Source organism: Onychostoma macrolepis, chromosome 02, assembly GCF_012432095.1.
Source record: "Onychostoma macrolepis isolate SWU-2019 chromosome 02, ASM1243209v1, whole genome shotgun sequence".
Lineage (NCBI taxonomy): Eukaryota > Metazoa > Chordata > Actinopteri > Cypriniformes > Cyprinidae > Onychostoma > Onychostoma macrolepis.
In genome coordinates this window covers 14,062,087-14,077,640 of record NC_081156.1, presented here as the reverse complement: position 1 = coordinate 14,077,640, position 15,554 = coordinate 14,062,087, and the positions used below count along the sequence as shown (strand labels likewise).

Below are 15,554 nucleotides of genomic sequence, written 5' to 3'. Positions count from 1 at the left end.
TTGTGTGTTTTTGTCATCTGTTATCAGTTTTTGTTTTTCCCATGTCTATATAGATATTATTTTAATACAACCAGATAAAATAGATGAAAATGAGAAATGTTACTTGAAATAACAGTTTGGTCTGGTCACGATCCACTTTCATTGCATGCAAGCAGCTAGAATTTCTGCATTAAATGTCTCCCACAGAACACAAAATGGTGTGAAGTTTACATTTTTATTTCTCCTGAAACATGCTTTATCATCTTAATTGGTCATGAGACACTGTACATACTGTACATTCTGAGAAACACAATGCTATCATAATATGTCACATCCATATTCATCTTTTCTTAATATCAACCTTTTAAGGAAAGAGTAAGTTTCACATTGTATGTAAGCATCAGCATTATAACTTTAACCTTATTAATCAGGGCTAGATCTGCTAACTATTCTCTGCACTGTTAGACATTTCAAAGGGTTTTACAGTAACTTACTGGCAACACTGTTGCCAGTAAGTTACTGTAATTACAATTTACAGTAGCAAACTGTATTTGATTTATCAGTATACTACTGTAATTCATTCATTTTAATATAGATTTCATTAGATTTTATAATTTTTATATAGAATTCATTTTATTTTTACTCTACATAGGTACTACTGGCATTCAATTAAAACAGACACAATAATTACAAAATATCAAATTCTTTATTTAAAACATTGCATGTATAACACATAAAAATACAGTCTTCCAGTGCTGGAACAGTGCATCTTCACCATTTCTCCTGTCTTAGGACGTTTTGCAGTGCATTATGTTGTGATTTATCCTCACAAAGAATCTTTAGGCAACAGAAACAAAATGGGGAAAAAAGACAAACAGCCAAAGAATACATAGCCATCTGCAAAACCCAGGTGCTGCTCCAAAACGTAGCCATCATCTTTGCTCACCATCCACTTTGACAGAAATGTCTTCTCTGAAAAACAAGTAGAAGAAATATCACACTTTTAAAAGGCAAACCTCATACAGAATACACAAATCTCTCAAAAACATAGTTGTTCTCTTACCATGAATTATCAGTCTCAGGGTGGCTGGCATGTCCATGTCTTTCTTGATGCTTCATTGCAGTTGCCTTTAAAACATAAATACAAAAAAATGCAGTAAATCTTAAATTCCATTAAAAACTATAACAAACTAATTCTAAAACTAGAAAGGCAGCTAGCCATGAAACTTAACTTAGCTAACATAGGATTTTATTTTCTCAGGCTACTGGCCAACATTAACTACTAACACCTGAACTAAATTTCACATTAGTTAACCTAATGTTAATATAAGATAAGCGTTGCTCGTTAAAAACAATTTTAATTCGGTAACTTAATTCAATAAGCTGACAAAAGTCGTTTGAAACGACGGCGCAGTTTACCATGGTAAAATGTGTTACCACCATGTTGACGAGTAAATGTTACTAACGTTAGGTAAACTGGTGTGCAAAAATCTGACACAAACACGCAGACAAACGTACATATATTTTTACCTTGCTTGCTGGCCTTATTATCTCGTAAGGTGCATCGACACACAGTGCAGATGTTCTCCGGAGCTCTTCCACTCTCGCGGGTTCATCCCCAGGAAAAACCTGCGGCGCTGCCCGCTGCTTCTTTGTCTTTCTCGGACGCGAGTGGCGCGGCGAGGCGCGACTCGATAAAAAACAATATAGAACCCATTATATATATTATCTACAGTGGATGCGGACAGTAATGTGATGCCCCGGTATATTTCTGATGTACAGATGTACTCCAAGCGCTCGCGCTGTTTCTGACACGAAGTACAAACGGATTTTCCAATCATTAGCGATGTAACACATCCAGTAGTCAGTACCAAGCTGTTGGCGTTGTAGACACGGTGTAGGGCAAATTGTGTCAATACAAATGTAAGAAATTAGGAAAATAAAACGACCTCAGTATAATGGCGCCAAAGAGACCGTTACAGTACTATACAGCAATTTTAAAAAAAATACAGTAAGTCTCTGTATGTGGGGTCTGACGTCACAGAAAATTCCCATGATGCACAGGGTATTACAGTTATTTACTGCAAAGGGAATTTTCAGTGAGTAGCATCTGCCTGCAAAACCGGAGGCTGCATTTTCAGGACCGCATTTCTAGGACCCTAGGTTTTTAGTGACAACGCCACCTACCGAATTAGAGGACCAGCGAAGATGGATGACAGTCAGAGTGTGAGTATCAAATGTGAATCAATTTTTATTTGTTTAACATTAAAAACAATTGTGATGCATTTCATTGGATAGTTAACATAGCCGAAGTGATCATGATTTGCTAAATAGTCTTGAATGCATAGCCATCATATATTAGCCTCTAATGCTGTAAAATGAATTGTTAGCACATTCATTTAACGAAACTGTTGCAGATAAGCCTGTGTTGACTTATTGACAGCACAATAAACTGTAGCACGTTCGTTTTAAAGCTTGTTAATTACTCATTGTTTTTCCATTTTAATTAATTAAGTTAAAATAATCTTAATGTTTTAACTGTCATGTGCTCACAGTCAGCCTGTTTAATGTTACCCCACAATACATGTTATGAGTACGTCTATTCATTTTGACATGGTTTTATAATGTTGGTTGAGACATATAACATTTTAATAGTCAGACATAACAGAGAGGCCATCATAATAATTGACTGTTAAAATACCACGTGTTAGATCGTGTCATTTACTGTGTACTGTACTCTATATGAAGTGCTTTCAAGGACACAGCTCAGGGCAGGCAATAGTATGACAAAAGATGAATAAATAAATTGGTCAAGTATTGGAATTGCTTTTACACAATGTCCAATGTATCCTTTTTAAGCATTAACAGTATTTCTGTTAACCTAGCAGTGATTATGTTCTCCATTTACTATTTCAGGGAAGTGGAAGAATTGAATAGGGTGCTAGAGAAACAACTGAGAAAAGAGGGGAGAGCATCCAGGTGGTAGGTAGTGCTGCTGCATACATCACAACGTGTGCTTTAAATATTTAAAGTCATGTCAATAATGTGTTATTTCTATTCAGATTTCTTGCATCTCTCTCTATTATTTTTTTTCTCAGTTCAGATGGGCTTTATTGACATGAACCTTTGTTCCCACAACATCAAAATACATTTTTTCCAAATCTTTGAACAGTATGCAGTAATACTTATGAACATTAATGAATTATTTTTGTATCGTATATGTGTGTGTGCTCTGTGGTAACTAAGATCTTTTAAATATGAAATTTAAAATTAGAGAGTAGAACATGTTCAACTAAATGTTCCTTATTTCATTCACTTCTCTCTCTTTCTCACAGGAGTCAGTGAAGACGTCGTCCATGAAGTTCTTTCTATGTGGTTCACGTCATGAACAAATTTGTTTTTGTGTGTGTTCAAGTTCAACTGTTGTAATATATTATTTTATAAAATATACAGAATCTTAAATCTACCCCTGAGTCATCCTTGTGTCTTCCCTCTGTACTTGAAAATGCGGTTGATCTAGTGACTGAAAAGACTATACCATGATTCCTTGTTTATTTTACTTGAGTTATTATATTATGCTACTTAGACCCAATAATTACTCAACATTCCTAGGAACCAGGTGTAATTGCAATAAAGAAAGTAGTATTTGGGTGTAATAAAACTTCAAAAAAACCTCTAAAATTCTAATGTAGTTAAAACTGGGTGGAAATACTGCCTTAGTGGCACTTTTTTCAGTCCTCCAAAACTAGGGTCCTGGAAATGCGTTCCTGGGACTGCGGTTCTCCGGCTCGGTAGGTGGCGCTGTCACAAAAAACTAGGGTCCTAGAAGTGCGGTCCTACAACTGCGGTCCTGAAAGTGCGGCCTCCGGTATTGCAGACGGATAATATTGTTTTCAGTATTATACTGGATGATATATGGGTCATTCTACAGAAACGTCCACTTTTCGTATGGCAAAATGTCTTAAAATGTATTTATTTTTTTTACATTTAAACTTAGACCACATTATTAGATTACCTTTTGACTTTATGAATACATATAAATGACAGCTTAATTTTTTTTTTTAGCTTTTTTTTGCAAATATTTCAAGACCACATGTATCATTTTTTGTCACTGGTGTTAACTTTTTTAGCAATATTAAAAGTTTTCATGAAATATTATTTCTAAAAAAAAATTTCAGCACATGTAGTCAGAGTTACAGAAAAATAATGAAAATGCAAGAAATAAGGAGATTATGTTTTATTTAATGTGACAGACAAAAACAGTACAGTAACTCAGTAACACCAGTGACAGTAACACCAGTGACATACATTAGAGCTGATATACTGATCGTCACTGGTGTTATCCATAAGGAAGGTAACACCAGTGACGGTAACACCAGTGACAATTTTCATGAAAAATGCATTTTACAAAATGTCTGCTGCAAGGTATCAAGCCATATGTTGTCAATCATGGTATACTCACTAAATTAAGTAGTTTAATCCATTTGTATTATAGTTTTTTTTACATTTCCCTAACAATAAATAGGTCACACCAGTGACATCAACTAAAAGCTTCATATGAAATCATGAGATAAATGAGAAAATTTATCATAACTGAAAAGAAACAGTGGACTAAACATGAGCCTTTTTTCATACATGTTTAGAAAATAGGAAGGAGGAAGTCGAGTGATGTCATCAGTGTGTTTTTTTTTTATTCCAAAATAAAAGACTTTTGTTAAGCGGTAACACCAGTGACACAACTCCAGGGGATTTTCATTATATATTTTATAATATTTTTTTGGTATTTTGTTTTATTATGCCATTTATATCATATATTTGATAGTTATGAATAGACTTTTGTATTTTAAATGGTAGAAAATCCTGTTTTTGACTTCAAAATAAAGCACTTTCCTGCTGTACATGGCTGTGGGGACGAGCAGTTTTGTGGTACTTGGAATTCTATATAATTAATAAAAAAATAATAATGCCACATTGATGGCTCAGGAAGATGTAATTGTTCAAATAACATATTGTTTCATTTTAAAATATAAAAAAATTGTAACCCTAATGTGTATTTCAATTGTAATATTTCTTTAAAGTCTAGGGACAGAAAAGTGGACGTTTCTGTAGAATGACCCATATAGTAAATAACTGTGGAAATTACAGAAATGTCTAACAGTGTGCATGACATTTTTTGTGAAAAGTCACAACTAGGGGAAGTGACTGATAAGTCAAGTGTTAATACACACTTATACACATGCATTACAAAATGCAAACCGCACAACATACTCTTTACGGTAACAAAGTGCATTGTGGGCTCATCTGAATGTTGATGACGATGAGACCAGAATTCCACATTATCTCTGAGAGTCAGAAGGAATGTTGTAGAATGTGGAGGTTGAACCAGACAGTGTTTTTCTCAGTGTTTTTCCCCCGAGTTCATCAGTGACTCCCCCCTCATGTGAGCTGTTGCATAACCACTCTGAGAACAGTTTAGCAGGTTCAGAGCAGATACAGAAAAAAGGCAGTTTTCTACCCTTTCATGTACTGCATGGTTTTTTCCTATTAAAAGAACAGTCCCTTGAGTGAACGGATCATAGCATTTGTAAAATGGGAATGGTTCCCAGTCTGCAGGGGTGTGATCGATGCACATGAGAGCATGGGAAACTCAGAAAGGGACTTTTTTAGATGTCTATATTTTTGTATATTTGTTTTTATCAATCTGGCCAGGACAGATGTTCCTACTGGCTTGTTCTAAATAGTTGACTTTATATGTTAAGTGTAAACGAATGGAGTTTCCCATATTTCCATTATAAATCAGTGTAGTTTAATTTTCATTTCCAAATAGTTGGAGACTTACTGGAACCACACTTTGCAGGAATGAACAGATTCTGCTAAAAAAAAATATATGAGATGAAGGGTGTGGAGTTGAGTTGGGTGTGGAGCTGAATGATTGGTGATAACGCTGGTAAATTTTTGTAGACAGCAATAAAAGCTGTTCATTTGCAGCAGGGATTGATTAAGACTCCTTAGCGCTGCTTTGCAGAGAGTTTTACCAGAAAGTTCATGCTGTGTTTTGTTATTCAACAAAAGTCATTCATCCACCCATCTTTCAATCTTTTCATCTATCTATTTATCCATTCATTCATCCATATTTCAATCTATCATCCATCTACCATCCATCCATCTGTCAATCTTTCCACCCATCATCATTTTTTTTATCATTCATCTTCAATCTTTTCATCAATCCATCTTTTCATCATTCAATCCATCATCCATCCACCCATTCATTCATCTTTCAGTCCATCCATCTGTCTTTCAGTCCATCCTTTCATCCATCAATCCATCTGTCAATCTTTCCATGATCCATCCAATCCATTCATCCATTTGTCAATCTTTTCATCTGTCCAACCATCCTTTCATCATTCAACCCATCATCCATCCACCCATCCATTCATCTTTCAGTCCATCCATCCGTCTTTCAGTCCATCCTTTCATCTATCTATCCATCTGTCAATCTTTCCATCATCCATCCATCCATCTGTCAATCTTTTCATCCATCCATCCATCCATTCATCCATCCATCTATCCATCCGTCCATCCGTCCATCCATCCATCCATCCATCCATTTGTCAATCTTTCCATCATCCATCCATCAGTCAATCTTTTCATCCATCCAACCATCTTTTCATCTTTAAATCTATCATTCATCCACCCATCCATTCATCTTTCAGTCCATCCTTTCATCCATTTATCCATCTGTAAATCTTTCCATTATCCATCCATCCATCCATTCATTTGTCAATCTTTCCATCATCCATCCATCTGTTAATCTTTTCATCCATCCTTTCATCATTCAATCCATCATCCATCCACCCATCCATTCATCTTTCAGTCCATCCATCTGTCCATCTTTCAGTCCATCCATTCATCCATCTATCCATCTGTCAATCTTTCCATCATACATGCATCCATCAGTCAATCTTTTCATTATCGATCCATCCATCCATCTGAATCGCAGTGCTATACGTTCTGTTTGCTTAATTCAGTTTAAATTCTGGTACTGAACTGGAAGTTAAAGGCATTCTCAGTTCAATTCTGAATGGCACAGGTAAAGACTCTTAACAACCATGTTTTATCATACACTGGACAGCTAAATGACGTAAAGATTGTAGACAGTCACCAGCCAGCTGTAACCCTATCTAGAGGAAAGAACACTGTGTGGAGAACAGACCGGCACTGCTGACAGGTATAATCAGTAATATCCTGGAGCCAGTAGAGGACAGACAACCTCTCAGCGTCTCTGAATTTGAACTAATGCTCTGGCCACGTGTTCACTGTTTCCTGTTATCATAAAGGCAGACCTACGGTCAATACGATGATGGCTCAGCCTGTAACAATGGCCTGAACCAGGGAAGGGGATCCTTTGTATTAGTCTGATCAGATCAGTTACTCGTGTGACCTGTGTAGTGTGTTTATACTGGATAAGAAGCCGACTTGTTGGAGTCTGGGAGACATCTGGGATTTCTAGAGCTGGGGTGTAGTAATTTCCTCCCTCCACAGTTAAATTCCTCTGCATAGATGGGTGTTTTAACAGGCCTGTCTCCTGGGGTGGGATTGGGAGGGAGAGTGTCAGGGGGTGTCTGAGAATGTTCTATTGAGCTGTCATAAGAGCACTATGTTGAGACAAACTCACAGCATGAAATTACACAATAGAAATTGATCTCTTTTTTATTTTTCAGTCAGTTTAAGATTAGACTTTGTGGCCCAATCTCCTTAGCCAGTTGACAAAAGGACACAGCGGAAGGACAAGCAGTGGAGGGTTGAGTAACTTACAGCTTTCTAAACATAGCATTTAGTCAGGCCTTCATTTGACCTGTCATCATCACAGACTTGATTAGAAACATTCTGAAGACATGCAGACTTTTCTGATTGTGACAAGCTACAAAGAAGGGTATTAGTCAAGAGACTCTTAAAGGAAAAGAATGGTTCTGAAACATTATTTTTCATTAATAAGCCTTAAGGCTTATATAGGGTTAACTTGGCAAACAGCCTAATTATTGAACTGGATGTTACTCTATCTGTGCTCTTTCTGGGATATTTATTTATAATATATACTTTATTACTAACACTGATGATGTGTTATTACTAACACTGATATAACACTGATATTACTAACACTCAAAGTAGAAAGTACATGAACAATTTTCAGAAATAGGTAGTGCTCGCTGAATGAACTCACCCACATGCATTTTTCACATTCAGTCGCTGGTAAAACTCCAAATTCTAACACACGGAGATGGTTTTTCTTTATTCAGTAATAGAATTTTACTGGTTTACTACCAAGCTAGTGGCTATTCTTCCTGGGGTCCAACAAGTAAAAAACTAAATTACATTAATCCATAACAATAAAAACCAATACAATAAAACATACAAACCCAAAATTCATTCAGAACATCAAGATCAACAATTTACTGAGTACTGTACCATTAAATATTTCTTTAACGATTTTTTAAACCTCATTTTACTTATTAAAAAACATGTAATGTCCGATGGCAATTCATTCCATATTTTCATTCCTCTATACATTAAAGTCTGTTGCTTTGCATTAGTTTTTGAAACAGGAAGCAAAAAATATCCTATTGATGCATGCCTGGTGTTAAAATTATGACTAGCGCTACAACTATACAAAAGTTGACAGTACAATACACTTGGAACTCTCGATACTGAAATGTTTCTTATAAAACAAAGAAGAGAAACAATTGCCCTATCCTTCACCAGTAGCTAAGCTAGAATTTTGTGCATTCTCATAATATTAACCTTTCTACTACAGTTCAGAATTAGTCATGCAGCTTATAAAATTATATTTTTAGTGAAAGTGACATGTGGCCAAGTATGGTAACCTATACTCCAAGTTTGTGCTCTGCACTCCCCCCACCAACAATTCCTGCCAGACCTGAGACTTGAACCTGCAACCTTTGGGTTACGAGTCCATCTCAATAACCATTGGGCCACGACTGCCCTTAAAAGCAGTGAGAGAATACCCATGTTACTCTCTGCCAGGCAAAAATTATATGTTTTGTATAATACCAATTGAAAAGTAATTCCATACCTTCCCTCAACAAGCCATATTTTTGTTTATTTATTTTAAAAGACCTTGTTTCGGAAGCTTTGGCCAATGACTATGATTTCTCTCACTGCTTACATGCTTTATTCTACCATGATTTTAGTTAAGCATGTGTAGTATAATGGAAATCTCGTCTGTTCTGTACTATGCTGAAATTTCAGTCTGTGACACTGTTGTACAGAAGCACGACACACTCCAGTTCCATATAAGGCCCATGCCCAAAAATGGTAGTCAGACGGCCCATAAAGGCTGGTATTCTTACTCCTTCCAAATAATTGAGATCAGACATTGAGAACGGTATAGTCATGGAAAAGAGGACTTGCTTAGTATACTCTCCAACCCAATGATTAAACACTTTCTGTATTTAAGTAAAATCTTATTCTGTTATTCAAAAATAGAATCAAACCATTCAAATCATGCTTCGGTTCGGTCACACAAGTGATCTAAATTAGTATGAAATATAATAAGCATTTAGAGACTGATACAGATTATAGGGACATCAAAAATCCACACAGACAGCTGAAATTTCTCACAAGAAGAAAGATTTTGGATATAGCCTACACATTACTTAGGGAGAGTCCAAACTGGCCACTATTAGTAGCAGCTGTAAAAATAAAGAATCTAATACAGTTATGAGGGAATTACGGTACTTTTTTTTGAAAACATAATTTGTAAAACTGCTGAGAAACTGAAAGCCACAATGTTTATTTATGAGTTTGGAATTTATAACAATTTAAAATTTTATTTAATTCTATGATACATATTTTTGATTAGGATGGTACTAGAATGTTTGTTGTGTTAGTGTCATTCATTCAACCGGTCAGAAGCGAGGTTTCACTTTCACAAAATGCACAGTCATCACTGTTGAATTTCCTAACATTTTATTTATTTTTTCATTGCCGTTTCAGATTAATTCTATTATTGGTTCCATTTCCTTCTTCTTAATATAAGACAAATTGTAAAGCACCCTATTATAAGGAACTGTTATTTCCATTACGTGAACATTAACGGACATCCGCCACAGTTGCATCATTCTGGCAACATCCTATTATCTCTTGCATTGAAAACAGAGTATTTAACAATCCAGATTAAACTGATTCATTAGTAATCACACATGCAAGATTCCTATGTCATCTTTTACCCTCTGTTTACCATAAAAAAGACTTTTATTAGATTGCTTGATGCAACAATTAAGTAACTGAGGAAAAACACAGAATCCCTGAAAGAAACTGACCACACATGTGACAAGTGTCACTGCTGGGAGAAAAATAACAATTATGAAACTGAAAGCTTGTTAAACTTTATGATGTCAACTGGCAGTTGATGAAAAAAGTTAACTTTGTGAAATGTTTGTGAAAAAGATGATCATGAGGTTATAATCTTCATTCTTATCTTGTGTTTTCCTGAAAAGTTACATAAGTATAAACATATGCACTTTAAAAAAAAAAAAAAGTTTTCGCTCAACTTATTTTTGTGTGAGATTCTCAAAATTTGTTGGGAAGCTGGGAAAACTCAAAAATCTGCTGAAGCTGGTTGCCTTAAAATTTTAAGTTGGCTCAACTTTTTTTTTTTACAGTGTATACACTGTTTTAATAATGTTTTACTATTGTTTAAATACTATTGTTCACCGATGTCCTGTCATGTTCAGATGACAGACATTTCATCATCTCAAAGTATGGTATTATGTCATGCTCTTATGATATGCCCTGGCCAGTTTCTTTCTAGTGCGTGACTGTCAAGATGCCTCAATCTCATACTACATGTCACACATTAGGAATGACTGGACTTCCACTTAAACTTTAAGTAAACAGTCACAGGAAGCAAACTGCAATATTACTCAAACAATTTGAAGTATTTCAGATGTTTAACACTTATAAATAAACAAATTGGCATTGCAACTACTCTAAACATTTAAACTAGGTCAAAGGATGTAAACTCTTAACATAAACTAATTAATCTTCTGTCATTTAGAATTGAGTTTATCTTTGTAGCCTCCTAATAATCAACAGAATGAATAATCTCAGAGTTTAATAATATTGGCAGCAGTAGAACATTTTACTGGTTATTATGCTTTGAATGGATGACTTTATATGAGAATGTATGACAGCAGAGACCTTTAGACAATAGCAGCCTTTTCTTATTTTAGGCAATAAAGCCTGTGTTATTAACAAGCAGAGGTTCATAAAGCTCTTTGTTGTAGCCAAAATTGATCTCATCTGCCGTCTATTTCCTCTGAAGGATAACGATGAACTGTTTGCTAACCTTTCCTTCACAGAACACATGATCTAAATTAACAGAGTTGCTAAATGTTTTAAATCTGACTAATTATCCACAAGTATTTCCATCGATCATAGCCGGTTGTGCCATTTTTATCTCCTTATCTGATCTTAAAAAGGTAATGTTTTGAAAAGAAGATTCACCTAATACCTATTTTGGATTTTGACCAGCTAAGTAAGTACAGCCAAAATCGCTTTCCTGGCAGTCGGGTGGTCTGACAAAGCCTCTTATAAAGAAAGAAAGGGGCCACCTTCAAATATTTTGTCCTAAATCTTGTAAATTCAAGTGACTGGCTTGACGCAAAAAGAATATTTGTAGGGGTTAGCTAGAAGGAGCGCCTCTGTTTTTTTCCCAAAAGGCATATGAAGTTTCCAGCATTATAATTTTGTTTGCTCATAATGAACCCAAGTCAAGCACAGAACTGTGGTTACACAAATCATGCTCGGCTGGTATGTTCTTTGCCACAGAGTTACTTAAGAGTGAATCTTCCCCACAAGATGGCACACAAGAGTGGAACATCTGACTGAAGAAAAAGCTTTTTTAAGAAAACCTAATTTAGAATGGGAAATTATGATTCTTTGTATAGTTCTTAAAATATAAATACAGGAAAATAAACTTCACTTTTAAAGCAACTTTTTATATTACAACTGACAAAACCTTAAAATGCAAATAAATCTCCCATGTCAGAGTTTGGATGATTGATAGTTAAACACAACTATATTGAAATAATGAATGTATAATTTTAATTCTCCGGCACGGCACAGTCTAAAAGCAGCTAAAACAACATAAGCAATGACAAATTTAATGACAATATAACATGATGACATTGCAAAAGCCACAGGCAAGCTTCTAGTCAAAAGTTTTAAAGTACGTGCTTGTATTTGTAGATTATCTGCATTAAACCGGTACCCGGATAACCATATATGGTGCGCGCTACGATGGATGCCCAGCCAGTGACAAAACCCCAAAGTTAAGAAAGGGGCGGAGCGCCATTCATGACTCATCACGAGTCCACTCTGTGGCTGGCAGCGCGAGGGCTCTCGCACACACTATAAATACAGGCGGCTGCTGGAAGATTTAATTGACAAACGCTCCTCAGAGGGATAAATTGGATTACATTTTTTACGACTAATTTGGACTCTTTGCTGTCACAAACGATGGAAAGCAAGACCGTAATATTTTCGGCACTTTTTCTTATCTGGCTTACGCTCGTAAACGGATCCCCAGGTAAGATTTTAGGGATGTTTTTTTTTTTAAACCGTTAACTAATCCAAATATGAACTGTTTACTCATAGTGTTGTTGTGTAACGTTAGGCATGTAGTATTCTATTGCACCGTACATTTACATAATGGCATGGCACACTGTAGCATAAGTTGTAGTTTTGTTGTATCTCAAGGTTGGTTCGTAATTGAAACCACGAACTCTACATGATGCGTTTGATACTGTATTGTTTTGACTGATGTCCTCTGTCCTATTTAGCATCTTTGGAAGTGGGCAAGCTTACCAAAGCAACAAATGTCTCATGGACATCTTACAATTTCAAAACAATCCTAACATGGGGACCTAAACCTGTCAACTACACATACACAGTTGAATTTTCAAGGCAAGTACAGAAATGTGTAATTTAAACGGCATAGCAGTTAGTCTTGCTTTGTGTTGTTCCCTTTAACGTTATTTTATGATTGAAATTCAACACAAAGTAAAGTAAATATGTATTGATTGGATTCTAACCAACATGAATTTTCTCTGCAGAGTTGGTAGGGACAAACAGAGAAACCCTCACTGCATTAGAAGCTCTGAGACCGAGTGTGACCTGACTAATGAGCTAGAACTAAAGGGGGTTTATTCTGCTGATGTCCTGTCGGAGTCTCTGCAGGGGTCTTCTGACTATGTGGAGCCCCCATACACCAGATCAAAGAAGTTCTGTCCTTATAATGACAGTGAGTGTCCAACACTTCCTCCTTTGAAATTCAACCAATTTTTATTTAAAGCAGTTGCTTTAATATCGTTTTCTTTTTCATGTAGCTGTAATTGGAAGACCTGAGTTTAAGTTGAAAGTGAATGAGAACAAGAAGATTGTGCTGATCATACAAGACCCCATCACAGCTTTGCACAAAGATGGCAGATCTCTGAACATCCGTGACATCTTTAAGAAAAATCTCAAGTATCACATTGCATACAACAAGGCTGGAAGCACAGGAAAAGTGAGTATGAGCACATTTACCAGCTATAGATACTATTGAAGATTACGTGCCATGCGTTTATTTAAATGCCCTCTGAATTGCAATCTGTACATGTTGGCTGGTTCGTTTTCAGAAAATACAAACTGTGGATGAGAGCAAAGCAGAGTTTAATGGTCTAGATGAGGATCAGAGTTACTGCTTCAGCGTGGCGGCGTACATCCCCTCTCGTAAAGGAGACAAGAGGGTCGGAGAGTGGAGCCTCCCCAAATGCTCCCCACAGGAGCACAAGAGTCTGATTGAGGGTAAGCTTATCTAATATTGACAGCTTACTTTTAACATTTACTAGGGTGTTACGCCCATTTTAGAGACTGAGGAAGGCAGCAAAGGAGTATTCAAGTATTCCAAATGATTCAACTTTTGCTCCAAGATTTAGCTGTCTAGAATTGTAATGGAAAACAGGAAGGTTGTTAAGCATGAAGAGGCCGTTTCAGTAAACTGAGTAGAGGAGGGAGGATGACACACTGCCATTACTCACACTGACCAGGGCCGACAGCTGTGCTGAAATGGCTCCATTCAGTTGTGTGGGAACCTCCGTTTCTGCACCAGGAGTTTTCAAACATCAATTTCCATTTATAGAATCTATTAATTTAATAAAAATACTTTAATTCATAATTAAAACATTTTAAACCTATTTAAAAACTATTTAAAGAGTCACATTTAGTCAATAAATTGAAACTTTTGTTGAATGTTTTTCCAAATAGTTTCTAAACTCAGAATATTTCAGGGTCAGTGATGCTTTATCTATCTATTTATTATAAATACACTATTTATAAATTGATGATTGAGATTTGTGAACATATTTAATTTAAAAATTATTTTAATATTGAATAACTTTTTGAAGACATTTAAGTCATTAAATTGAAACTTTTATTTCAGGGTCAATAATGCTTTTTATTATTTTTTTAAATCAACTAATTTATTAAAGTATTAATTCATAATGAAATACATTTTTCGTTATGAACTAATAATTTTATTTATTTTCTTAGAGTTATTAAATTGAAAGTTTTGTTAAATTTGTAGAAAACGTTTGCCAAATGTTTATGAACATGGCACACTTTTCAAGCTAAAAAAATAAAACAAAAGAAAAATCATTGACCTTCCATACAAACTAGCAGAGAACTGTTTTTTTCGAGCTGGATTTGAGCAACAGCTGTGCAATAACTTAAATTCTGTGTCTTATGTGAATTTAAAATTGCCAAATAATTTTCCATTACACTTTACATGGTTCATGTGCACTGCTCTCTTCTATACTGGTTTATCAAATGCTGTTTTGACATCACACACCAACATCCCACCTAACTAAGCTTTCCACTTAAATAGAATGCATTAAAATGAATTATAGACCGTTTTGTAAAAATATGATCATTTTAATATTCCTCTTTCTTTTCCATAGAGTATGGACTGGCTGTGATCGGAGGAGCAGCGCTCATTATACTGGCTTTTGTCATTGCTGTAATCGTTCTGATCGTGGTTTGCTGTAAACGAGCACGAAGACAAACATCGATGGCCAAGGAAACCATAGTATAGACTCTGGCATAAAGGAATACAACATTTCTGCTGTTTGAGCTCAGAACGGGATGTACAGCTGGACTGTAACCGTTTTTGCGCTGAGTGGAACCTGTGTGTGCGCAGCACACCTGCAGTACAGCACTGGACTGGTTTCTATGAAACGCTAACACTACACGATATGTTGTACATATCGGACCTTTGATTTTACTTTTTGTTATGGATGAATCCAACTGTATTTGTTTATTAAATTGAATTATTTATTTTCTTCAGAAATACATGTGTATTAGCTGCTTTGTGTATACAGTATTATATCTAGTGGAAAAAATATTTAAGATTCATAAAATATATATATTTTTTTAAATGCAAGCGATTTTGTTTTTTAAATGTCTGGGAACTTCACAAGAGAAAACTAAACACTAACACAACTAAACTTAATTGA

General features: G+C 35.5%; 1 protein-coding gene and 2 long non-coding RNA genes across 3 annotated transcripts; 2 read left to right on the top strand and 1 right to left on the bottom strand.

Moving 5' to 3' along the window:
* Positions 1-704: 704 nt before the first annotated feature.
* Positions 705-1,634, bottom strand: LOC131531436 (uncharacterized). Its single transcript, XR_009268690.1, has 3 exons — positions 1,510-1,634; positions 1,043-1,107; positions 705-951 (listed from the first exon to the last, which is right to left on the bottom strand). It is a non-coding gene; the product is annotated as an uncharacterized LOC131531436 (long non-coding RNA).
* A 442-nt stretch (positions 1,635-2,076) lies between these two features.
* On the top strand, positions 2,077-3,440 carry LOC131531437 (uncharacterized). The gene is made up of 3 exons (XR_009268694.1): positions 2,077-2,205; positions 2,896-2,961; positions 3,315-3,440. It is a non-coding gene; the product is annotated as an uncharacterized LOC131531437 (long non-coding RNA).
* Positions 3,441-12,398: 8,958 nt separating this feature from the next.
* Positions 12,399-15,388, top strand: f3b (coagulation factor IIIb). The gene is made up of 6 exons (XM_058759787.1): positions 12,399-12,589; positions 12,843-12,966; positions 13,116-13,303; positions 13,389-13,567; positions 13,680-13,848; positions 15,000-15,388. Exons 1-6 carry the CDS (start codon positions 12,520-12,522, stop codon positions 15,131-15,133), a joined length of 864 nt encoding a protein of 287 aa, XP_058615770.1. The 5' UTR covers positions 12,399-12,519; the 3' UTR covers positions 15,134-15,388.
* Positions 15,389-15,554: the final 166 nt, after the last annotated feature.